General features: G+C 39.2%; 1 protein-coding gene across 4 annotated transcripts in view; it reads left to right on the forward strand.

The window, feature by feature from the left end:
* Positions 1 to 18,159, forward strand: part of LOC100565159 (TLE family member 4, transcriptional corepressor) — a 176,707-nt gene extending 158,548 nt beyond the window's left edge. For all 4 annotated transcript variants that reach the window (XM_008103270.3, XM_003216472.4, XM_008103271.3 and 1 more), the window contains 10 exons: positions 586 to 718; positions 1,538 to 1,731; positions 2,450 to 2,526; positions 4,364 to 4,613; positions 6,040 to 6,287; positions 8,022 to 8,169; positions 8,739 to 8,889; positions 9,157 to 9,233; positions 15,443 to 15,878; positions 17,238 to 18,159. In XM_008103270.3, coding sequence (XP_008101477.1) covers positions 586 to 718; positions 1,538 to 1,731; positions 2,450 to 2,526; positions 4,364 to 4,613; positions 6,040 to 6,287; positions 8,022 to 8,169; positions 8,739 to 8,889; positions 9,157 to 9,233; positions 15,443 to 15,550 — 1,386 coding nt within the window. In that variant the 3' untranslated portion in view covers positions 15,551 to 15,878; positions 17,238 to 18,159. The remainder of the gene's footprint in view (positions 1 to 585; positions 719 to 1,537; positions 1,732 to 2,449; positions 2,527 to 4,363; positions 4,614 to 6,039; positions 6,288 to 8,021; positions 8,170 to 8,738; positions 8,890 to 9,156; positions 9,234 to 15,442; positions 15,879 to 17,237) is intronic.
* The last annotated feature ends 3,894 nt before the right edge of the window (positions 18,160 to 22,053 follow it).

The following is a 22,053-nucleotide window of genomic DNA, read 5'->3' on the forward strand; positions in this document are numbered from 1 at the left end:
TACGATCGACAGTATTAGAACTACACATTCTTGAAATGTGTCCATCCCAAGTTTAGTTCATTGTGGGATGGACACAAGTTGTAGTAGGAAAATTATGCTTTTCATTGCCAGTGAAAGTAACTGGCAACTAACTAACAATGTAAGTAACTAACTGTTAATGCTGTCAGGTTAGCTTCAGTCTATGGTAACTCTCTGAATGAGAGACCTCCAAGCAACCCTAACATCAATAGTTCAGATTTATGACCTTGGCTGCCTTGATTGAGTCTATCCAACTGTAACATTCCTCTTTTCCTACTGCTTTTTTACTTTACCAAGCATTATCATATTTTCTAATCAATCATGATGTCTCATGATTTGTTCAAAGTTTGATAGGCTCAGCTTGGTGATACTGGCTTCCAGGCAAGTTGAGGCTTGATTTGTTCTAAAACCCACTTGTTATCATTTTGGCTGTCCCTTGTATCTGTAGAAATCTCCTCCAATACCAGTGTTCTCTGTTTCTGTCCAGGTTTCTCAAGCACACAAATATGCCAAAAGTATACAAGTCATCTTCTGGAAATTAAAGTAATGGTTTTCTTTCTCTGTTAGAACGAGAAATCCACCACGCCTGTGTCTAAATCAAGTACACCCACTCCACGAACTGATGCTCCCACTCCAGGCAGTAACTCTACCCCCGGATTGAGGCCTGTTCCTGGCAAACCACCTGGAGTTGATCCATTAGGTCAGTATACATTGGACCATTTGGGGAGAAGCCCTGCTTCCTAAGGTTAACATACTACTATGCACTCTCATTGTTTGATTTGTTACAGATAAAACACAAAAAGGAGCATTGTGTGCATCTGCACATGACCACAGTCAAAATTGTGCAAATGTACTGAAATAGCATATCTTCCTAGACTGTCAACCCCATTTTGTAGAAGAGAGATCTTGTATACAGATTTCCAGTGTGATTACATATTTTGCTTTTTATTTTTTTTGCAAGGATGACTTTGACATACTTTGCACCTGGGCCCAGATCCTTGAATTCAGATTATGATTTTATCATTTTATTTGTATGTGAATTTTTTTTTTGGTTTTATGACTGTTTTTATCATTGCTTGATGTTTTTATTGCTGATTGATCTGTTTTATTGCTTTGCTTTTATATTGTTGTGTCCGGGCATGGCCCCATGTAAGCTGCCCCAAGTCCCTTCGGGGAGATGGGGCGGGGTATAAGAATAAAGTTATTATTATTATTATATTATTAAGGATAGGGGCAGCATTCAAATACAGAATTTCACTCCTGCAAGCTGAAGTGGTACTATCACATAAAGAGGACTCCATATCCTATTTCTGCAGTTTTTAATTGATCTTTAGGAATTTCCCAAGAATTAGAAGGAACAAAATGAGATCTATTGAAGAACTTTGCAAAGGAGCTATAAAAGCAAAGCACTTTTGTCGTGCAGTTTTTGCCTCCTCCTTCTTTTTCTCAATGTTCTTTGACTTCTTTGTTTGGTATACCCTCTGAGCATTCTAATTTTTCCCTCTGTGCCTTTCTGTAGTTTCAGGCTTAAGAACACCCATGGCAGTACCATGTCCTTACCCTACCCCATTTGGAATAGTACCTCATGCTGGAATGAATGGTGAACTGACAAGTCCAGGAGCCGCATATGCAGGTCTGCATAACATCTCCCCTCAAATGAGTGCTGCGGCAGCGGCGGCAGCAGCGGCAGCAGCTTATGGGAGGTCTCCAGTGGTAAGTTCCATGGCTCTGTAGTTTGTTTCAAAGTGAATGTTGATGAGGCTGTGAATGTGAGAGGCTTCAATCAAGACAGTAGTACATTACAGAATAAAGCTGCTTGACTCAGAGAAAGATGCATATCTAATTCCTTATGGAGTCTGATCTACTCCTGAACCCTTTCAGTAATACACATTATTGGCTCCCTTTTTGTGCCTTTGCATGGGATATATCTTGAATAATTAGGTTTTTTGAGTATGTCCTCAGCAGAACTTTGGGGAGAGGGTCATACTATGCCTCCCATAAATCTTCAAGCTCCAGTGGATTCTAGAAGATGATGTCCAAAAACTATCTTTCAAGCTCTGATTATCATCTATTGTAAACTGGCCAGGGCCAGAGCCAGTGGCAGTGCAAGGATAGCTGAAGTGTGGTATAGGAATTTGAATAAATGGTTTGCCTCTACCATTTCCTTCCACCACCAAGTTTAAAGACAATATATTTCTAAATATCACTTCCTGAGAGCACATAATATTGAAGAGCTTCTTATGGTGCACAGGATGCTGTGCTGTGGTTCCTTCAGCTGGATCTAGATCAGCAGGGGTCTTCTTACATTCTTAGGGAATGCTGTCTATAACAATGCTTATGGGGCTGCTGGTTTAAAATGGAAGGATAGAAATTTTAGCATTTTTCAGTAATGCTTTCAACTTTCTTTGTTCTGATTGTGGGAAAACTTCAGGTTGGTTTTGATCCACATCATCATATGCGAGTCCCAGGCATCCCTCCCAATCTGACAGGCATCCCAGGAGGAAAACCGTGAGTGTTAAACGTCCAAACTCAATCATATTATTAAGCTTTTGTTCCTTTTGCTTTCTCTGTGATACTGAATACCATGTGTGGCAGAGGGTGGTTAATCCTCCTTTTAATCTTAAAAGCCTATTTGGCAGTTTTTTCCCATAGGTGAATTTGTGCCAAGGGTATCAGATGCTGTGGATAAAAGAGGGCATGGGGAAGGGGTTATAATTCTGCAGTGGGACGTGCTGGACTAAAGTAACCCAGCTTGGCACAGAAATGCAAATTGCAAAGTGCTCTCTGGTATGTGTCTTGAGAGTCTTGCCTCTCCATTTTAAAAATAATTCCTTTGTTCACAAAAGATGCCCTGCAATCAATTGCAGACTTACTGGGTTCCGTGAACAGCATTGCACAGAGAAAGAAACACTGAAATGTTCTGTTTGATTGAAAATACTGAAACAAATTATGATATCATTATATACAAATGCATCCTTGATGGAACTGACCGGAAAAGGTGACCTACTCTAATAAGCTTGGCTCACAGGGAGCTGGGCAGGAAAAATTATATAACTAATATGAAGTTTTCACTTGCAGTCCTCTTCAGCTAAGGAAAAATTACACAGAGCATTGATATTTGTGTATATTTGTGGCATGACAATTTGTTTGTGAAAGCAAAAAAAGAAAATAGAAAAAATCAGTAAGGTCGCAGGGCTGTTAAAGATATTTGATCACTCCCCAGGTTTTTTGTGTGTCTGTGTTTTAAACTTCATTGTTTAGAAAGACTTCTCAATGTATGCACATATTTTAGTTTAGCTTTTCTCTCCTTGATGACAACTTGCATGAGATGCTAAAGCAGAAAGGGACAGGTCATTTCAATTCCTTAAAGCCATGGAAAAGCAACTCGGGCCATCCAGTAGACATCAGAAGGGGATTATGCAAGTCATAATTCAAAATATCTAGAGAGCTAAATGTTCCCTACTCTTGAATATACAAATATTATTTGTATTGTTACTAGATTCTTTCCTCAGAAGTTGAATAAGCTTGTCTATAAGAGGTCCACTTTAGGACAGACTGTGGGTAAAACCTCATCTTGTTCTTCCTTGCCATAATTTGACACAATTCAGCAGGAATTTGCCAATTAATATTTTCTAGCTACTTCAAAATCATTCATATATATATACCATTGGCATGGGAGAGAGAGAATATTTTATATTACCTGAAATACCAGTATATGTTTTAGTGATGTTTACCATTTCTACGATGCAACAAAATTTGCATCAATAAAGAGATTTATAGGCTATTTTCAATAGCCTGATTAAGAGTTACATATGGATCTGCAAGTTGTCACCCTACTTTTCCATTAGGCATATATTTCCATGTAATGTGCTCCAGCTGTCTTTGATAAAGTTGTGTTCAGTGACAGAAGCTCTCCCACATGTCACATCTTAGAACTAAACAGTTTTGAGCACTAGAGTGCTCTCTGTTGTAGAGCATTTGAGATGAAGTTGTTGATAGGTTATTCACAGGTGGCATGACTGGTAGTCATAAAGCATTGTTGTTTCTGGTGAGACATACTATTGCCATATCTTTTCAATATTTATCGGTTCTGCTTTTTTTGCCAATTGTTGCAGAAAATAAACAATAGACTAAACAATAGACCAAAAGTAAGGAAAATTAGATATCTGGCTAGGATGTATTAATCCCAGAACAATGTTTCACAAATTACATATCAGTGTGGACCTTGTTGCTAAGTCAGAGAGAAGCAGAGTGGACATTTGAGCTCTATCTTGCCCTTTCCGCTTAGGCAGATACATTATGTACCTCACAAAAACATGTTTTTGTTCCTCTCTTCTGTCCTCAGAGCATACTCATTTCATGTAAGTGCTGATGGTCAAATGCAGCCTGTACCTTTCCCTCCTGATGCCCTCATTGGACCAGGAATCCCCCGTCACGCTCGACAGATTAACACCCTGAACCACGGGGAAGTGGTGTGTGCAGTTACTATTAGCAATCCAACGAGGCATGTCTACACTGGTGGGAAGGGATGCGTCAAGGTCTGGGATATCAGTCATCCAGGGAACAAGAGCCCGGTCTCCCAGCTGGACTGTCTGGTGAGTAAGAGTAACAAATTGCTTTTAACGATATGACCAGACAGTATCACACCTATAGCAGAACATACTTATTGTGTGATTGTTTTGTAGCAATAAAAACTATTTCCATATTTGATCAAAAACTTTAAGGAGATCTAGCAATTTCCATAATGGGTTGAGTAGGAGCCCCCAGTGATGCAGTGGGTTAAATCCTTGTGCCGGCAGGACTGATGACAGCTGGGTTGGTGACCTGAAGGCTGCCAGTTTGAATCCAACCCAGGGAGAGCACAGATTAGCTCCCTCTATCAGCTCCAGTTCCATGTGGGGATATGAGAGAAGCCTCCCACAAGGATGGTAAAAACATCAAAAACCTTTGGGCGTCCCCTGGGCAACATCCTTGCAGACAGCCAATTCTCTCACACCAGAAGTGACTTGCAATTTCTCCAGTCGCTCCTGACACACACAAAAAATTGAATATAGATTGTGTTCTTTTGGAAACAAAGTCCATAATTCTATGTGTCTAAATGTTTTTTTTTTGTCAGTTACACATAACATTTGCATTCATGGACATGCAGGATATTCTTATCAGAAATGTCAGAATGAGGTAGAATGACATTATCTCATGGAATGGTGGTTACCAGGGCAGAGCCATGATGGCTTCTAGTTGACTAGCCTCACCAGTGTTTAATGATTTCCTCTTATCCTACCAAAAAGTATTAGGATGCTCCCTAAGAAGCTAGCATCAATATTAAATGACAGCCTTCTTATTCATTTACATCCAAATTACTCCTACCTGGAATCCCATCCTCTATGTGTCATTTCATTCCTTTCCTAATGTAAAACATTAAAAAATTATTTGCAGGTATTATTTAGGAACATAGCCATTATTTCTCCATGCTAACCAGTAGTTTTCATTTTAATCCACTCTTTCTTTGACATATCTCCCATGTTGTGGCCTGTTGCATGCTGCTACAAAGAAGCATCAGCACTCCAGCAGTAGGTAGAGAAACCAACAAAAACTGAGGATACCCGCCAGGTCTCCCTCATTCTTTTGAGTGTTCAATCCTTCTAACTTGTTGGCATTGCTTACCAAGAATTTCGGGGGTTAAAATAATAGAAAGAAAACACATTCTTATAAAAGTTTAGCCATCCACGTAAGCACTCAGTGGTTCGCGAGCTTTGAACTGTTTGGGGCTGGGCATGAGTCTGTGCGTACTGATGCTAATTAAGATTAAATATCTCTCACTGCTGAATTTTGTAGATCAAGTTTAAGCACTTCCCTAATGTCGTGTAATTTTCTGGCATTAATCCACTTTATCATTGTCATAAGTATAAATGGCTCATTAAAACCAAGAGGGAATACAATACTTTTATGGATTTCTGCTCTTGTGTTAATGCTGTTTTCCTTTCCTCATGAGTAATCTCTTGATGGCTTCTGTCTCCACAGAACAGAGATAACTACATCCGTTCCTGCAGATTGCTCCCAGATGGCCGCACCCTGATCGTTGGTGGGGAAGCCAGCACGCTATCTATTTGGGACCTGGCAGCACCGACTCCACGTATCAAAGCCGAACTGACATCATCCGCCCCTGCCTGCTATGCCCTAGCGATCAGCCCGGATTCCAAGGTCTGCTTCTCTTGCTGCAGTGATGGGAACATAGCGGTGTGGGACCTGCACAATCAAACACTTGTCAGGTAGGTCAACCAAGCTGGAATGCCTAGCAGTGAGACCTTTGCTATAGCAGTACCTGGCATTTGTCCAAGCATTTGTCACTGGGGATTTGTATAAAATAGTTGTCAGCCTAGAAAGCCTAGTATTTGTTTTTTAATTCACATTCCTTTAGTTATTGGCACATTCCTCTTGGAAAATATGCCACATTCTTTTGGCAGGGAAGAGTCCAAGGTTCTGTTACATGCCTTGAGCAATACAAACTCGCTCAGTCCCTAGCTGATCCCAAGTGTATGTCTGAGTTTGTAGCATGGTGAAGAAGGAATAGATTTATGATGTGTGGGGGAAATAAAATCTGTATCTCTCAGCTAGATTGTTTGGTGGATAAAAATAGAAAGAAGTCCATAGAGGGTGTCCGGTCAGAATGATAGCCACAGCAAGGCAGAAGTACCATCAGATATCAATTTGCAGTATGTCTCAAGGATCCAGTTAGTACATAAGTTTTCTGTAGAATGTATAGGGAAGTAAATGTGTAAATGAGTGTATATTGACTAAATAGACCGAATTGGCAGGAGATAATATAAATTGCATGTATGCTAGATTTTGGATAACTGCCAAAGAGTTCTGCCAAAAAGAGCCAGCCATTTTGTGTTTGCATGCTTTTTACTGTTGTGTTTGTTGACATTATTATTACTATTTTTTTCTTTGTTATTTCTTTTTGTCTCATTATGAATCCTTTGATATTCCAGGAGGAGAAGCCATGCTTTTAAATGTCTAAATTTAATTTCTGCCTGAAATCTGAGGGCAGGGCAAGCAATAAATCTAATTCAATACAGATTTGGCTTTGAACAGCCCAAGCTGAGAATTCCTGGAGAGATATTGGTTGAAGTTATCTGTTCTAAGGAGAAAAAATAAGACAAATTAACAGGCTGAACAGAATTGAAGAATAACTGTACATGAATATGTGGGATGCCATCCCCTAATGACTCCACTCAGGATGTTCTGCATGAAAGCCGCTCTAAGAAGCTAGGTGTTTTCTTAAAAGATTATCCATCTTCCTCAGTCTCTGGGACCCTCTGAATATGTTAGCATGTTACAATTAAAATCCCAAAGTGACACAGCAATCAGTTGACTAAGATGATGGGATTTGTACTTGAAAACATCTGGAAGACACCAGGTTGAGGAATACTGGATGTGGAAAATCTCTTAAATTCCTTAGGAGAGAAAGTACATCATGATGTTAGGACATTTATCAATTGTTCAAATGTGTTGGTAACATTGGAGGGGAAATCAGAATAAAATATCATGCTTTATTTCATTGAAGCCACATTATTCAAATAGCTGAAAGTGTTAGTTTTTAATTACACATAACTTTTTTAAAATATAAGTTTTAGACTTTTTTCTTTAAAGTAAGATCATTTAAGTTGTCAGCCGGTTAATTTGATGGAATAAAAGAGTTCTTTCTGAAATGTTAGCATGTCAGTGCATTTTCCTATGATGATCTTTTGTCGTTTTGTCATATATATGTTGATAAGAGTTTATTGTCATTCATACACCTGTATAGAGGTTTGGACGTTAAAATGGTCCTTTTAAATGAACCCCTTTGCTTTTTCTTTATGATTTGACTCAGTAGCACATTATGCACTTTTAAAAAAATAGGACTGAATCCTTTTAAATTTCTTTTCTTACAACAGTTTTCTTTCCAAAGTGATGGTTTTTGTGCCTCAGGTTTTGTTTTAATGCCAACTTGACATTTCCAGGCAATTCCAGGGCCACACAGATGGAGCCAGCTGCATTGACATTTCGAACGATGGTACCAAGCTCTGGACAGGAGGCTTGGACAATACAGTGAGATCTTGGGACTTGAGGGAAGGGAGGCAGCTACAGCAGCATGACTTCACATCACAGGTACACTGCTACAAAGTCCTTGACAAGTTGAAGAAACCTGATCTGTTTTTACTGAAATAAAAAAAACAAGGATTTAAAAGCTTTTTTGAAGAGCAGCCCCAAAAGAGTTGTTTACCTTGCCTTCTGCATCCTTTAATTGGATGGCTTAGTTGGGGAGGATTTTCCTAGAAACATACACATTGGATTGACCTAAGTCTTACCCTTCACCTATGAAGCAGAAGAATCTTAATTAACACAGTACAATTGCTGATCTGAAGGACTCCTACAAACAATCAGTTGTCCTTTCTCTGAAGCCTATTCCGAGATATTGTTTATCTAAATATTTTAGCTCCTCCAAGGAAACATCCTCATGCCACCTTGAATCTGATTTTTGATGGAAAGATGACATATATCAAATTAGAGATAATTATTGATATGACCTGCTCTGTCTAAGAAATGACTTTAAAAATTCTGCAGCATACCAAAGTATTTTTCATATCTTGCAAACATTAGTAAAGATGTCAAAATATAAGGTGCTTTTTTTCAAAAGTCATGTCTTCCATTAACCATCATCTGGTGTTAATTTCCAGATCTTCTCATTGGGATATTGCCCTACTGGAGAATGGTTGGCAGTAGGCATGGAGAACAGCAATGTTGAAGTCTTGCATGTCACAAAACCAGACAAATACCAGCTGCATCTCCATGAGAGTTGTGTGTTATCCCTGAAATTTGCTCACTGTGGTGAGTAATTCAGTGTATGCATTGTCTTCAGTGTACAAACGTATTTTCAATAAATATGGGAAAGAAAGAAGATGCAGAATACTGTTTATTTTTACACGTATAGCTAAATTTTTGTAAGTCATATTTTGATGACGTATCCTGATGCAGATTGTTGTTTTGGAAAGATGCGATGGGGAGAGAAGAAGAAGGATATATGTTTTGCTGTTGTGAAAATCAAGCTATTTTAGCTGCTTCTGGCTAAAATATTTATAATAACTCTGTTTTCAGGCAAATGGTTTGTAAGCACTGGAAAAGATAATCTTCTGAATGCATGGAGAACACCATATGGAGCCAGTATATTTCAGGTAAATGCACTGAACTGTGTGTGTGGAGTGTGTGTGTGTGTGTGTGTGTGGGGGGGGGGGGGTAATCTAACCCCTCTTCCTCTGCTCATATCTAAAATCATTTTCATAATTTAATATGATAAGCATAAAGCAGTTACAGTGAAAAAAGGAAGTGTATGCCAGAGCTAAACAAAAATATTAGAACCCCTAGACCATATATATCAAATGCAAGGTCCTCAGGCAAAATCTAGCCTGCAAGGCTTTTAATGCCAGGTCAACATAGTTGCATGTGTACAGTCTTACCATTTCAACTAGTCCTTTAATGGCAATCATAAAACTTACCCCTTTCCTAGACCCCTGTAAGGCTGGTAGCCATGATCGGTAGACAAATCTAAGAGCTGTAGTCTTAAAAAAGTAACTTTTCTATATGCTGCCAGGGTAGGTGTCTGTACAGAGTAGCAGATATTGGCCATTTGCAGGGGTCATCCACACTACACAATAGCACAATTATAATTGATACCTTGTAGAAGGGGATGGGAGCTGTAGTCAGTCCATGATTTCTACCACATGTAACTAAAGGAACTTCCGGAAGTGCAGTGGGTTAAACCCTTGTGCCAGCAAAACTGCTGACCGACCAACAGGTCAGCGGTTCAAATCTGGCGAGATCAGGTGAGCTCCCTCTGTCAGCTCCAGCTCCTCATGCAGGGACATGAGAGAAGCCTCCCACAGGATGGTAAAACATCAAAACATCCAGGAGTCCCCTGGGAAACATCCTTGCAGATGACCAATTCTCTCATACTAGAAGCGACTTGCAGTTTCTCAAGTTGCTCCTGACACACACAACCCTCCCCCCCCCCCCACACACACACATGTAACTATTCAGCTAGAAACATACATTTCTTAGACCAATTACTTTCAGCCTTTTGCAGGAAGGAACCCAATGTACCTTGCTTTCCAAGTGCACACTTCAGTTTTTATCTTCCACAAAGCCTTTGTCATCATGTCATCCATCCAGGTGTTCTCTTTATTTTCCAGGAGGGCCTCACATTTTTTAAAGCTAGTTAAGTCTTTTTAGTGCCACACATGCATGACCCCGTAAGAAGTATTTTGTAGGCTTAGCTAAAATCAATTTTCTTTAAAAGCTGATTCCAAGAGACAGTGGGGAAAGCAATTTTGTTATTGGAGACTACACTCAATTATCTGACATTTTCCCACAATTGTGAAGCATGTATATTTCATAGCTTTGTCTTTAGTCAGCATGGAATTAAACTGAGGTTTTTAAAAGTATGCTTGTCAGAGTTGTGAGAAAAGGAGGGAGCAGATCAATAACCTGATTTGATGGAAGGTTTGTGGGGAGTTTGAGATGACCTGCAGTTTGCTTATATAGTATCAATTTAATGCCACAAAGACAGGTGGTCGTACTATTTGGCTTAATCTATTCTAAATAGTATTATAGTATGTATCCCCTGAACACCTATAATCAAATATTGTAATTTCTTCACTGGCTTCTGAAGTCTCCAACTTTAAAATGAAATTTAAATCCTAGCACAGTGTTAAAAATATTCAAAATTAACTGAAAAATATGTTTTTCATTTGTCAAGAAATCCTGAGAAGAATCTTGTACTGATAAAAATCTTTGCAGTTCAGGGCTTGCTTTGTGCAAAAAAAATCTTTTGCAGGAAAAATACAGCATTTTCTATGTAGGAGACATCTTTCTGCTCCCACAGTAATGTTTCTTCACAGGAAGAAGACAATGCTGTTTCCTATGCAGGACATTGGGCTTATTCTGTGCACAATTTGCGTATGGTTGTTTTGTACATAAACCAACATGTTTGACATCATATTTTTGTTAGGCTTGTGCATATCAGCTGAACCTTGATCCGTTTCTGCTACCCATTTTTGGTCCGCAACTGAAAAATTTGGATAGATCCGTCCCATTGGTGGCAATGGGGGAGGGTTCATTGGCTCCCCTTCCAGTCATTTTCAGAGCTATTGGGATGAAAATGGGCACACTTGGAGGACACATCTATCCCTGCTGGTCCACTAAGTTTCATAACATTTGGGTCATCCTTTGATTTTTAGTAATTTTTTTATTTACTGAAATAATATCTCCTTTAAAAATTCCCATAAAGATATAACTCGCTGGCCCCACCCTGTAACTTCTCCAGGAGCAACAGCAGGACACCATTCCTTCCTGCCAAATGTCAAAGATGCACTTCCACAACAGCCAAATGATGATGATGATGATGATGATGATTAATTGAAATTAAGAAGGCAGAGAGATTGCAAAAGATAAGATTGGTTGAGGAAGGCTGGTAGAACTTGGGTTGGTGGTGTTTTTTGCTGGTACAGTTCTTTTGAATAGTATTAACAACAATAATCTTTTATGTCCTGATAGAAGTTGGAGTTAGAGAGAGACTATGGGTTCTGTTGGCTTGGGAAAGCTTCCACCAAAGCCCAATAGAGCCACCCTAATATTTTTAAAGAAAAGCACACCCACCCTCCCAAGTCCCCAAATGCGCGCACCCTCCCACCCACCCACACTTTCCAATTCCCAATCCCACTAAATAAAAAAAATCAAGAAAAAAGGAAAATCAAAAAGATTCAATGCTAGAAGCCAAGCAAAAAGTTAAAGGCAGAGCAAAATAGCAGGGCAAAATAGGCAAGTCAATCGGACTGAAGCAGCACCTCTCAGAGCCAGGGCACAACTGAGCAGTGGAGGCACTCACCCCATGAAATAGAAGCAGCTTGTGTAAGACACATCATGGCATTCTTGTACTATGATTGGCCCAACAGGCAGGGTTCACAGGAAAACCCCACATGAGCATGTGGCAGCCTCTTTGTGTGCCGCATGCTCCTGAATAAAAGGGAAGTAGCCATACCCAGCAGCCACGTGGGCCGTTTTGGGTGGGAAAAAAAATTGCAGCGGTGTCCTTGTCATTACAGCCATCCAGCCAGGCTGAAGAAGCTGAAGGCAAACGGCTAAAATGAATCCATGCCCAAGTCTAATTTTTATCATTAATATTTCAATTTATTTTTAATATTTTTGCATAGAAAATCCAATTTTCTTCACAGAAAAATGCAGAATTTAGTAAAGAATAAGTCTTAAATTTTGAAAAGTCATCACAGGTTTCAAAAAATTCCTTCAGAGGGAATTGCTAAAATTACTCATTGCTTCCTTTAAGAATATTAATAAAGAATTGCATTACAGTAAAATCACTAATCAAGTGCAATAATGTTATTGTGCTTTACTCTTATGTCATCCCTGTAGTTCAAGTAAATCTAAATTCGGAATAGAGAAACTCTGTTTGGCGATTACAATACATACTTCTACTACTATGATGACTAATTCTATTACATCCTTGTTCTCCTCCCTCTTCCACTTATTATTTTTGTCATTATTTGTATTATATCTACAATGACAAGAAGAACAGGGGGAGGCAGCAGTGAAAAAGACTAATTTTGGTAATCCATCAAATTCTGAAGTACTGTAGTCAAAAGAAGCTGAAAGAATGAATGGGCTACCAGTAGGCTAGTACCACTCTATATGAAATATTTGAAGGTTGTCTTCTTTAATTTTGTTTCAGAAGTTCTGTGTCTTCCAAAGCTTGTTCCAATATTCAGCAACCTCTCTTTGGTTAGATATATTTTCCTACTTTCTCCTGTGAGAGGTCCTCCTTCATAGTTGTTATTTGGCTGCTGCAGAGTTTGGCCATTCTCTTCAACATTCAATCAGGAACTTTACTCGCAATATCCTGTGCATTTTTCATGTGAACAAATCCTTCCTATAGCCTTCCAAAAACAGGCAGCAAACTAGAGATAGCAAGCTCTGAGTGTTGTCACTATTTTTGTCTGATGTTTGACCTTTGAGCAGGGGTCCCCAAACTAAGGCCCGCGGGCCACATGCGGCCCATCGGAGCCATTTATCCGGCCCCCGGGGTGGTGGCTCCCTCCTCTACCAAGAAAGTGTGGTGTGGAGAAGGAGGAGAAGTTTCTTGTCAACCTCTCCTCATGGGCACTTTTCCGGCCGCTGCCGCCGAGGAAGGGCCTCATGAGGCGAGGAAAAGGTGTGCGGCTTTCCTCCCTCACACCATGGGCAGCTTTCCTGCTGCCACCACTAAGGAAGGGCCGCACGAGGCGAGGAAAAAGCATGCACCTTTCAGCCCTCGCCCCGCGGGCAGCTTTCCTGCTGCTGCCGCCGAGGGAGGCAACGGGAAAGGTGCGCGCGGGGTGAGGGAGGAAAGAAAGGTGCACGCCTTTTCTTCGCCCTGCATGCACCTTTCCCGCTGCCTCCACTGAGAAAGAGCCGCACTGGGCGAGGGAAAGGCATGTGCCCTTCCTCCCTCACCTCGCGGGCAGCTTTCCCGCTGCCGCCGCCGCCGCCGAGGAAAGCAGCGTGAAAGGTGCGCGTGGGGTGAGAGAAGAGAGAAAGGCTCATGCCTTTTCCTCGTCCCACACACACCTTTCCCGCTGCCGCCGAGGAAGGGATGCACGGGGCGAGAAAAAGGCATGCGCCTTTCCTCCCTCGCCCTGCAGGCATCTTTCCCGCCGCCGCCTCTGACGAAGGCCTGCACGGGGCGAGGGAGGAGGGAAAGGTGCACGCTTTTCCTGCCTCCTTGCTCGCCTTGCATGCTCCTTTTCCGCCTCCTCCCCCACCTGGGATGGAGGAGTCAAAACAACAATGGAGGCATGCCTGTGGCAAAAGGTAGAGACCTCCCGTTTTATCTTGCCACGTAGACTCCCTCCTTTGCAACCCTGTCATGGATTCATTTTTCTTGAAGGCTAGCACTCTTCCAACCCCGAACATTACAGTATTATTATTATTATTATTATTATTATTATTATTATTATTATTATTGCCATTGTTGGTCAGGGGTGCTTTATGTTTTGGTTCACAAAGGGAGAAAGGGGTTGGACTATATGGCCCAAGGGGTCTCTTCCAACCATGTTTATTATGGTGTTGTTGTTGTTGTTGTTGTTGTTGTTGTCATTGGGTGGCTATCTGTCAGCGGTGCTTTGATTATGGTGTGGTGCACAAAAGCAGAAGGGGGTTGGAGTAGATATCCCAAGGGGTCTCTTCCAACCCTCTATTATTTTTATGATGATGATGATGATGATGATTAACATTGAATCTGTATTTGTTCCCTTTTTGTTTTGTTTTTTACTTCAAAATAAGATATGTGCAGTGTGCATAGGAATTTGTTCATAGTTTTTTAAAAAAACTATAATTTGGCCCTCCAATGGTCTGAGGGACCGTGAACTGGCCCCCTGTTAAAAAAGTTTGGGGACCCCTGCCTTTGAGAGTAGATTTCGAGCTGGAATTAAGCAAATAAATTGCCTAAGTGAAGACTACTTTTCAAGTTAGTTATCATGCGATGAGCACTTAGTAGATAACTTCTTCTGTTTTGTATGATAGGACAGGGAGTATCATACTAATGTAAACTAGGATCTGTTTTTAGCTGGAGGCTAGAGTGCAAATAAACAAAGGAATTAATTAATTAATTAATTATTTACAGTATTTATATTCCGCCCTTCTCACCCCGAAGGGGACTCAGGGCGGATCACATTATAACACACATAGGGCAAACATTCAATGTCCATAAACACATCAAACAGAGACTGAGAGACACACACGCAGAGGCAAGTTAACCTTCTTCTGAGGGGATGTTCGATTCTGGCCACGGGGGGGGGGGGGGGGGGCAGCTGCTTCATCATCCACACTGACAGCACTTCCTCATTCCAGGTCGTAAATTCGTTAATCTTGCCTCCCCACTTTATAAGTGGTACCTTATCTCCGATTTGATAGATGCAACTATCTTTCGCGTTGCTAGGTCAGCAACGAGCAGGGGCTATTTTTTATTTTTAATTGACGGGTGCTCACCCCGCCACGGGCTGGCCTCGAACTCATGACCTCATGGTCAGAGTGATTTAAGGCAGCTGCTCAACAGCTGCGCCACAGCCCGGCCCCAATCACAAATCACAAATAAAAGGAAAAAAATTGTCTCTCTGACAAGGTGTTTGTTTAACTGATCTCAATTTAGTAAAGGATCTGTGTTAGCTATATGGTCAGGATCTCAAGTCTGCAAGATTGGTTGACATTATATGATATATCAGATTAATTAAGAAGCAAAAATGTATAGCTAAAACATCTTGTAATTCAGTATTGCTGAAAGAGTTTTGGTCTGTGCAAAGAATTGCTAACCCTCTCTCTTTCTTTTTGTTTCTTTTAGTCCAAAGAGTCATCCTCTGTGCTAAGCTGTGATATCTCTGTGGATGACAAATACATTGTCACTGGCTCTGGGGACAAGAAGGCTACAGTCTATGAAGTTATTTATTAGAGACAATTCTGAATGAAAACTGTACTCCTCCTTGTAGCACTTTGCTGTATATTACTTTTTTTCCTCCCCAAACTGAGGACTGAAAACGTTCATCGCAATTATGGATTTGCCCCGCTAAATTTGCTATTTAATAGCAAGCATTCTTTAAGAACTTGTCAAACCAAATCTCCAGCTATCTTCTTGGAATTAAGATGGAATAAGCATACTTAACAGGGAACTGACTCTTTTAATTATGTATCATAGTGTAATGTATTTATTTTGTTTAAAGAAATCTTTTTAACAAGAAACTGACTAAATAAAGTAGTTTGCTTCTGCCTTGAATTGGAAGGTAGGTTGAATTCTTGATCTTTTATTGTATTTTTGATGCTAGGTTGGGAGTTTTGGATGAAAAGGACAATTGCATTTTATTATTAACTATTAACTCCTGTACAAATTCTAGTTTCAAATGGCTTAACAAATTCAACAAAGCTATTCTAACAGTTTGTTCAAATGAACACCTTGGGAATTAAGGATAATCATGGTACATGAGCAGGACAGAAGCCAGCATGGTGTCATGGTTTGAGTGTTGGATGAGAACTTAAAAGTCCAGAGTTGAAATTCCTGCTTGGCAATAGAAAACCTTTGGGCATGTCACACACTCTCGGTCTCAGAGGAAGGCACCAACGGCAAACAAATCTTGTCTGAACACACCTTGCCAGGATGGTTCTCCTTAGGATTTCCATTATTCAGGAACAATTTGAAGTCACACAAAAACAAATGAGTAGGACATGACCTACTTCACTTTTCAGGATCCTTGTCCAAACTTTGGGCTTGCAAGACAACTATGGATAGTCACAATATTTGAAAAACCTATCTATTTAAAGCTGATCAATAATAGGCCTAACTTTCATTTCCCAGTCTATAGCCTTGTACGCACACAACACATAACAAGATTTAGCATTTCCTGACATCTGTTCTATCCTGTGTGTTGAACTATAACTCCCTTCAGCTTTAGTTAGCAGGGTCAGTGGGCAAAGATGATCGAAGTCACAGACCAAAATTTCTGAAGGTATTCAGATCAGAAAAGACTGTCTTTAACCAACATTTAACTCTAATCATAGTTCTAGGTTCCAGTGAAAACAAACAAGAACATGTCCAGTCTTCTTTTCGCTGAACCAAAAGGGAAGAGCCAAATCCACAGCTCATTCCCAGAGCACTAAAATTGTAGTTTAATGTTCTGCCCTAAGCCTATATAAATGACAGCTATTTTAATCTAGATAGTCAACCCCCTAGATTTTTGTTAATATCTTACAACTGAAGTGACATGCTAGATGGAAATTTTAGGAAATGGAAATCTAGTTATCAATTACGTATTCTGTGTAATATTATCAAATGTATTTGATTTCAAATGTATGCTTCATTAAGTGTTTTTATTTTGCAAATAATGAATAGTTATTGTTAGGAAGCAATATTTCATTCTTTATAAACGCTGCTAAGACAAGGTCAACCATTTTGTATTTGTTGCTGACAAGTTTGGTTGACACCAGAAGTTGTCAAATATATGACAAAAGACTGCTCTGACTATTAATCTGCAATTTTATAGTGTTTTGTAAACACTGTATAGGATTACATTTTCTAAGACGTTTTAAGTGCAGTGCTTTGCTGAGGTTTTTTTTTTAATATCGCTGCTGTTTTGTGTCTTTCACAGAGAAGTACAATAAAATGTCTCAAAGAATCACCTTCATCCCTCCCGGACATTTTTGCCACATTTCTTTGAAAAGGGAGATGTGCGTCTTTGGGCAATTTTGCAGTTACAAAGATTACAGGAAAATATTTGATACATTCATTGGAAATGGCACTAAGAAGGGAATGGATTCCTACAAGTGTGCAAACTACATAAAAGCGAGGACCTCAGAGGTAGGATTTAGAAGAGCACTCATTCTGAAGTGCGGAACAGAATGGATTTTCACTTGGGAGAAGGACTTGCTTTATTTACTGCCAGTTCTATCCAAGTCTTAGTTGAACGTCCCTGAAATGGACGGAGGCTGAGCCATTGTGCCAGAAACATTGTGTTCTCTTTTTATGTTGTTGTTGTTGCTGTTAAACTATGACCTGTGACATATTTTTTTGAATGCTTTAAAAAAATCTTTAAGTCTGTGGATCTGCTGATGTACAGTGCCTTTGCTGCTATGGATCAAATCAAAAGAACTGTGTAGATAAACCTTTATTGTGTAAGTAGAAAATTACTTAATTTCTTACTAGAAATGGGTTAATGCTGCAAGTTGAAATGGACTGTTCATTGAAGTTCCAAATGTGGTAGCAAAAAAAAGAAAAAGAAAAAAAGAATTGTGTTAAGTGCTCAGTGTTTGATGTCATTAACAGTTTCGTAATACTCTACAGTGTAGAAAGATTTTGATACTAAACTGTGTCATTGTACATAGTTCTAATGCATTGTATTGACCACAAGTACTTCTATAATGGTAGATTATTGTTTGTGCATTCAAACTTTTAAGCATTAAACATAAGTAACTTGTAAGCAGTGTTTTCTATTATCATTATTATTTTGTCTTTGCTCTTGTGTATTGCAAAATGAGACCAGCTGATGGAAGTAAAAGCTTTTTTGAAAAAGACATGACAAACATTGTTTGTGTTGAAAGACACTTCCGACCCCATATACATGTCTGTTTTCTCATCTAATACATTAACGGAAACATTGGTGGGATTGAGTGAGAGTTTTACCACCTTAACTGCTCCCACTAGGAAAAAATTCAGCTTCAGCACTCAAGGCTCATAATACATATCCTTTTCCAGTTGTATATACCACAAATCTATAGTATATGCATTTAACAAAAGTTAAGGCTACAGAATCCTGGGATCTAAAATTTGGTGAAGGACCTGGAAGGCTTTATCAGAATTCTTTGGAGGGATATCCTGAAAATCTCAGCTGGCTCAGAAGTAACATCTAAGAGAAATGTAACTGACTCTAACATCATCACTTTTTTTCTTCTGTATGATTTTTAACATCTTTACCTGATAAAGCCACCAGTGGAACTTTGAAAGCTTGCAATTTTTTTCTTTCTTTCCTTTTTTTAGTTTTGTGAATTTATATTTTGTTGTATTTGCTACATGGCCAACATGGCTACCCCTGAACACATTTTCTGGAAATACATTCCTCTTTCCTTTAAAAAAAAACACTGAAAATTATAGTTTTGCTGAGAGGAAGTAGAAGTATCGAAACTAAATTTCTAAAGACTTACCAAATTACACTTCTGGAAGTTTGTTATAGTTTTCTAAGAAAGCATCACAGTGAAACCAGTATAAGGTTTATTATGTGGATATGTATTACATACTAACTTTCCATACCTTTATTTTGTAGTTTTAAATGTATGAAACAGACCATGTTCTAGTGATATGTTTGAGTATTTGGGTGATTAGGATTTCATATTGTACCTCAAGGCTTATGAGCTCATGTGCAGAAGCTGTCATCTCCTTCCACTGAAATACAGTCTTTATAGCAAATGAATTCTTCCTAATGTATAGGTGGAATCTTTTTTCTTGTAATTTGAATCAATTAGTTTGTGTTGTATTCTCTGGAGCAGCAGAAAACAAGATTTCTCCATCTTCTACCTGACATCTCTTTGGACATTTAAAGATAGCTACGTGTCATATCTCAATCTTCTGTGAGTTAAACATACCCACGTTGCTCAGTCATTCTTCATAAGGGTTGTTTTCTTGACTTTTGATCATCTTGGTCACCCTTTTCTATTTTGAAGGTGATTTGTACTTCTTGAATGCTTTAGGGAACATAATTATCCTATTTTTAAAGAAGAAGAAATTGCAGTAGGTAAGTTTGAAGGCCTCTTAATATCCACCCCTAGTTAGACTGAAACACACATGGAGAAAAGGGGATTGTTGAAAGGTAGTATATGCAAATGCTCAGACCTGTTAAAGTGAAACATTCAGTTGCACATGATCTTTGTGATGTTTGTGCAGTTTGCCACTTGAACCCAAGCTTAAAATAGTGAAAAGCCAACCTAGAATACACTTCAGGATTACAATAACTAAAGCCTTGAACATAAAGCCATCCTTCAAATTGCTTTGTCTGAAAGCTTTTTTCCACTGTTTTTGTGGATGCACTTTCTTTAAGAATATCCCTTTACTTTTTTCTTTCTATTTGAATGCCAGATATAGCGATTGTTTATTTACTCAAATATAGCCTCTTCTGTGGCACATGGAACATCTATTCAAGTCCACATTTGCTAGGTTTAGGGGCACAGAGCCCCTGCAAAAGTGGAAAAATGAATTTTAAAACTGCACCTTTTTTAACCTGAGAAAACATATCTAACAATCGCTAGGCCCTCCAGTGTGTGTCTGTGGTCAACATTCTTTGGTCTGCTTTTGTGGATTTGATTCACAAATTTCATAGAATCATACAGTTGGAAGAGATTGCATGAGCCATCCAGTCCAAGACTTTTTCCATGCAGGAAAAACACAGTCAAAATACCCCCAGTTTGACTAAAATGTTATCTCTTTAGGTCATGGAAGTTGACCATAGAGTTGCACCAGACAACCTAAACATTTTAATAAAATGTGCAACCTTTTAAATAAAATCCACAAATATTCAAATCCACAAATGTCATATCTGCAAATGTTGAGAGCCAACTGTATTTTATGTGCTTTGAGATACAATGCAAGCCAAAAAAAAGAACTCTGCTAGCACAGATAACTGGGAGAAACTGATTCTGGTTGACATGGCTTGAATGTTGACTATTCGGGTATATTAAGCAACTGACTATTGTATGAAAAATATGATGAGAGTCATGCTTTGGACATTGTGGCTTCTTAGGTGTAGAAAGTTTTGTACACTTAGATTCCAGGGGACTGATAATTTATTGCTAGTTATGTAATATGGTTTGGGACACCAGCCAAGCCATCATGAAATGTAGCTGTGGGGGCAGAGTGGGGATTAAATAAGTCCCACATTTTCCACAGTGCTCTCCTTCACATTAACTGGGAGAGATGAAGCTTGAACAAATGTGCTGTAGGAGATCATCTTTGACAAGCTCTTAAATAATGCACCTGCTGCATCTGCTTTTGAACCAAGAGTTACTGAACATAGCCCTTGAGACTTCACATTTCTTCCGGTATTTGGAGTACAGCATCTCTACTTCACAATGTGGATTTTTTTTAATGTCAAAACCAATAAATGTTTTTACTTCTACCAAATGATTTTCTGTCCTGGTTACAAGGAAACAGTATTATAGTGTCTTTTTTATTATTAAAAAAGGCGTAGTCTTGACATTTACAGAATGTCCATAAAGCTACTGTTGACTGCAGTGAAGCATGTCTGTCGGTCAGTTGGCTTCTTATGGATCCAGTCAAAAATGTTACTATTTCTTTTTACATTTCTTGTAAAAAATATTATGCTTTGTGCAGAGGCCAGAACAACTATCTTGCCAGTCATCAAGTCAGGTACTTTGGTTACAGTGAGTTGTAATACTCAGAATGTGAAGCAAAATTTAAGGTGTATGCTGTTTCGTTAATCGCTAAGCAGATGCAAGGAGGACTTCACAGGACTAGAAGCTCTCATACTATATATGCTTGAAATTACAGATACTTATATATTTCCCCAAGGTATGCTGCAGGAACAACACTCAACTAGCAAACTCTTCTCTTTCACAGCAGTGGGTGTCCATGTGTTTTCAAAGCAGTTTGTGGAAAAAGAAATCAATCAATGAAATTAAACTGGAAATGTAGTTTTTAAAGAGTGTATCAAGAAAATGAATCATCCCTATTGGGAATTGAAGCAAAATTAAGGCCTTTATAGAACAGAAATAACATTTTGAAATTGGGGGGGGGGGGGGGGGAGAGAAAGAAAATAAGCATTATACTTAAAAATATATCTGATGAAAATCAGTAGTTGCTAAAAGCATATTGAAAGAGCTATGTAGCTTCTCAAGAGCACTATGTAACTATGTAATTTACAGAATATAAATCTTCTGAAGTATGCTCGATTGCCTAGTATCGGCCTCTTTCGGGGTGGGAGGTGGGTAGTATCTAAACCCAGCTACTAAGCGAAAACACTCTTTGTTTTCCTTTTTTTTCTGACGATGGATTCCTGCACTTTAGGAAAACTGCCTTTTAATGTCTCTCCTATTGAGCTTCCAAAATCATGGGTTGCTTTTGAAAAATTAGGTATGTAGTGCACTTTCGACTTTTAAAATACATCGAACAATAGTGCAGGAATATGTAGAGCCATTCTACTAACAGCTAATATGCTGAGAGAGACTCCTTCAGAATCAAGCTTCTCTTCCTGTGGAGAGCAGGATTTTGTATAATTAAAATCAAGCCACGCCATATGATTCTTCATCCTAAATAGACTTCCTAGGTAGGCTACCGTTGCATTTAGGTGATTGGAATTGAAGTGGAAAGCTCTTTGCCTAGTTGATGGACAAGTGGAAGGGAAGTGGAAGCAGGTAAAATGGATGGGAGGAATTTTTTAAAAACCCAGTGGAGTATAATTC

The sequence above is a fragment of the Anolis carolinensis genome, chromosome 2, assembly GCF_035594765.1.
Source record: "Anolis carolinensis isolate JA03-04 chromosome 2, rAnoCar3.1.pri, whole genome shotgun sequence".
Classification (NCBI taxonomy): domain Eukaryota; kingdom Metazoa; phylum Chordata; class Lepidosauria; order Squamata; family Dactyloidae; genus Anolis; species Anolis carolinensis.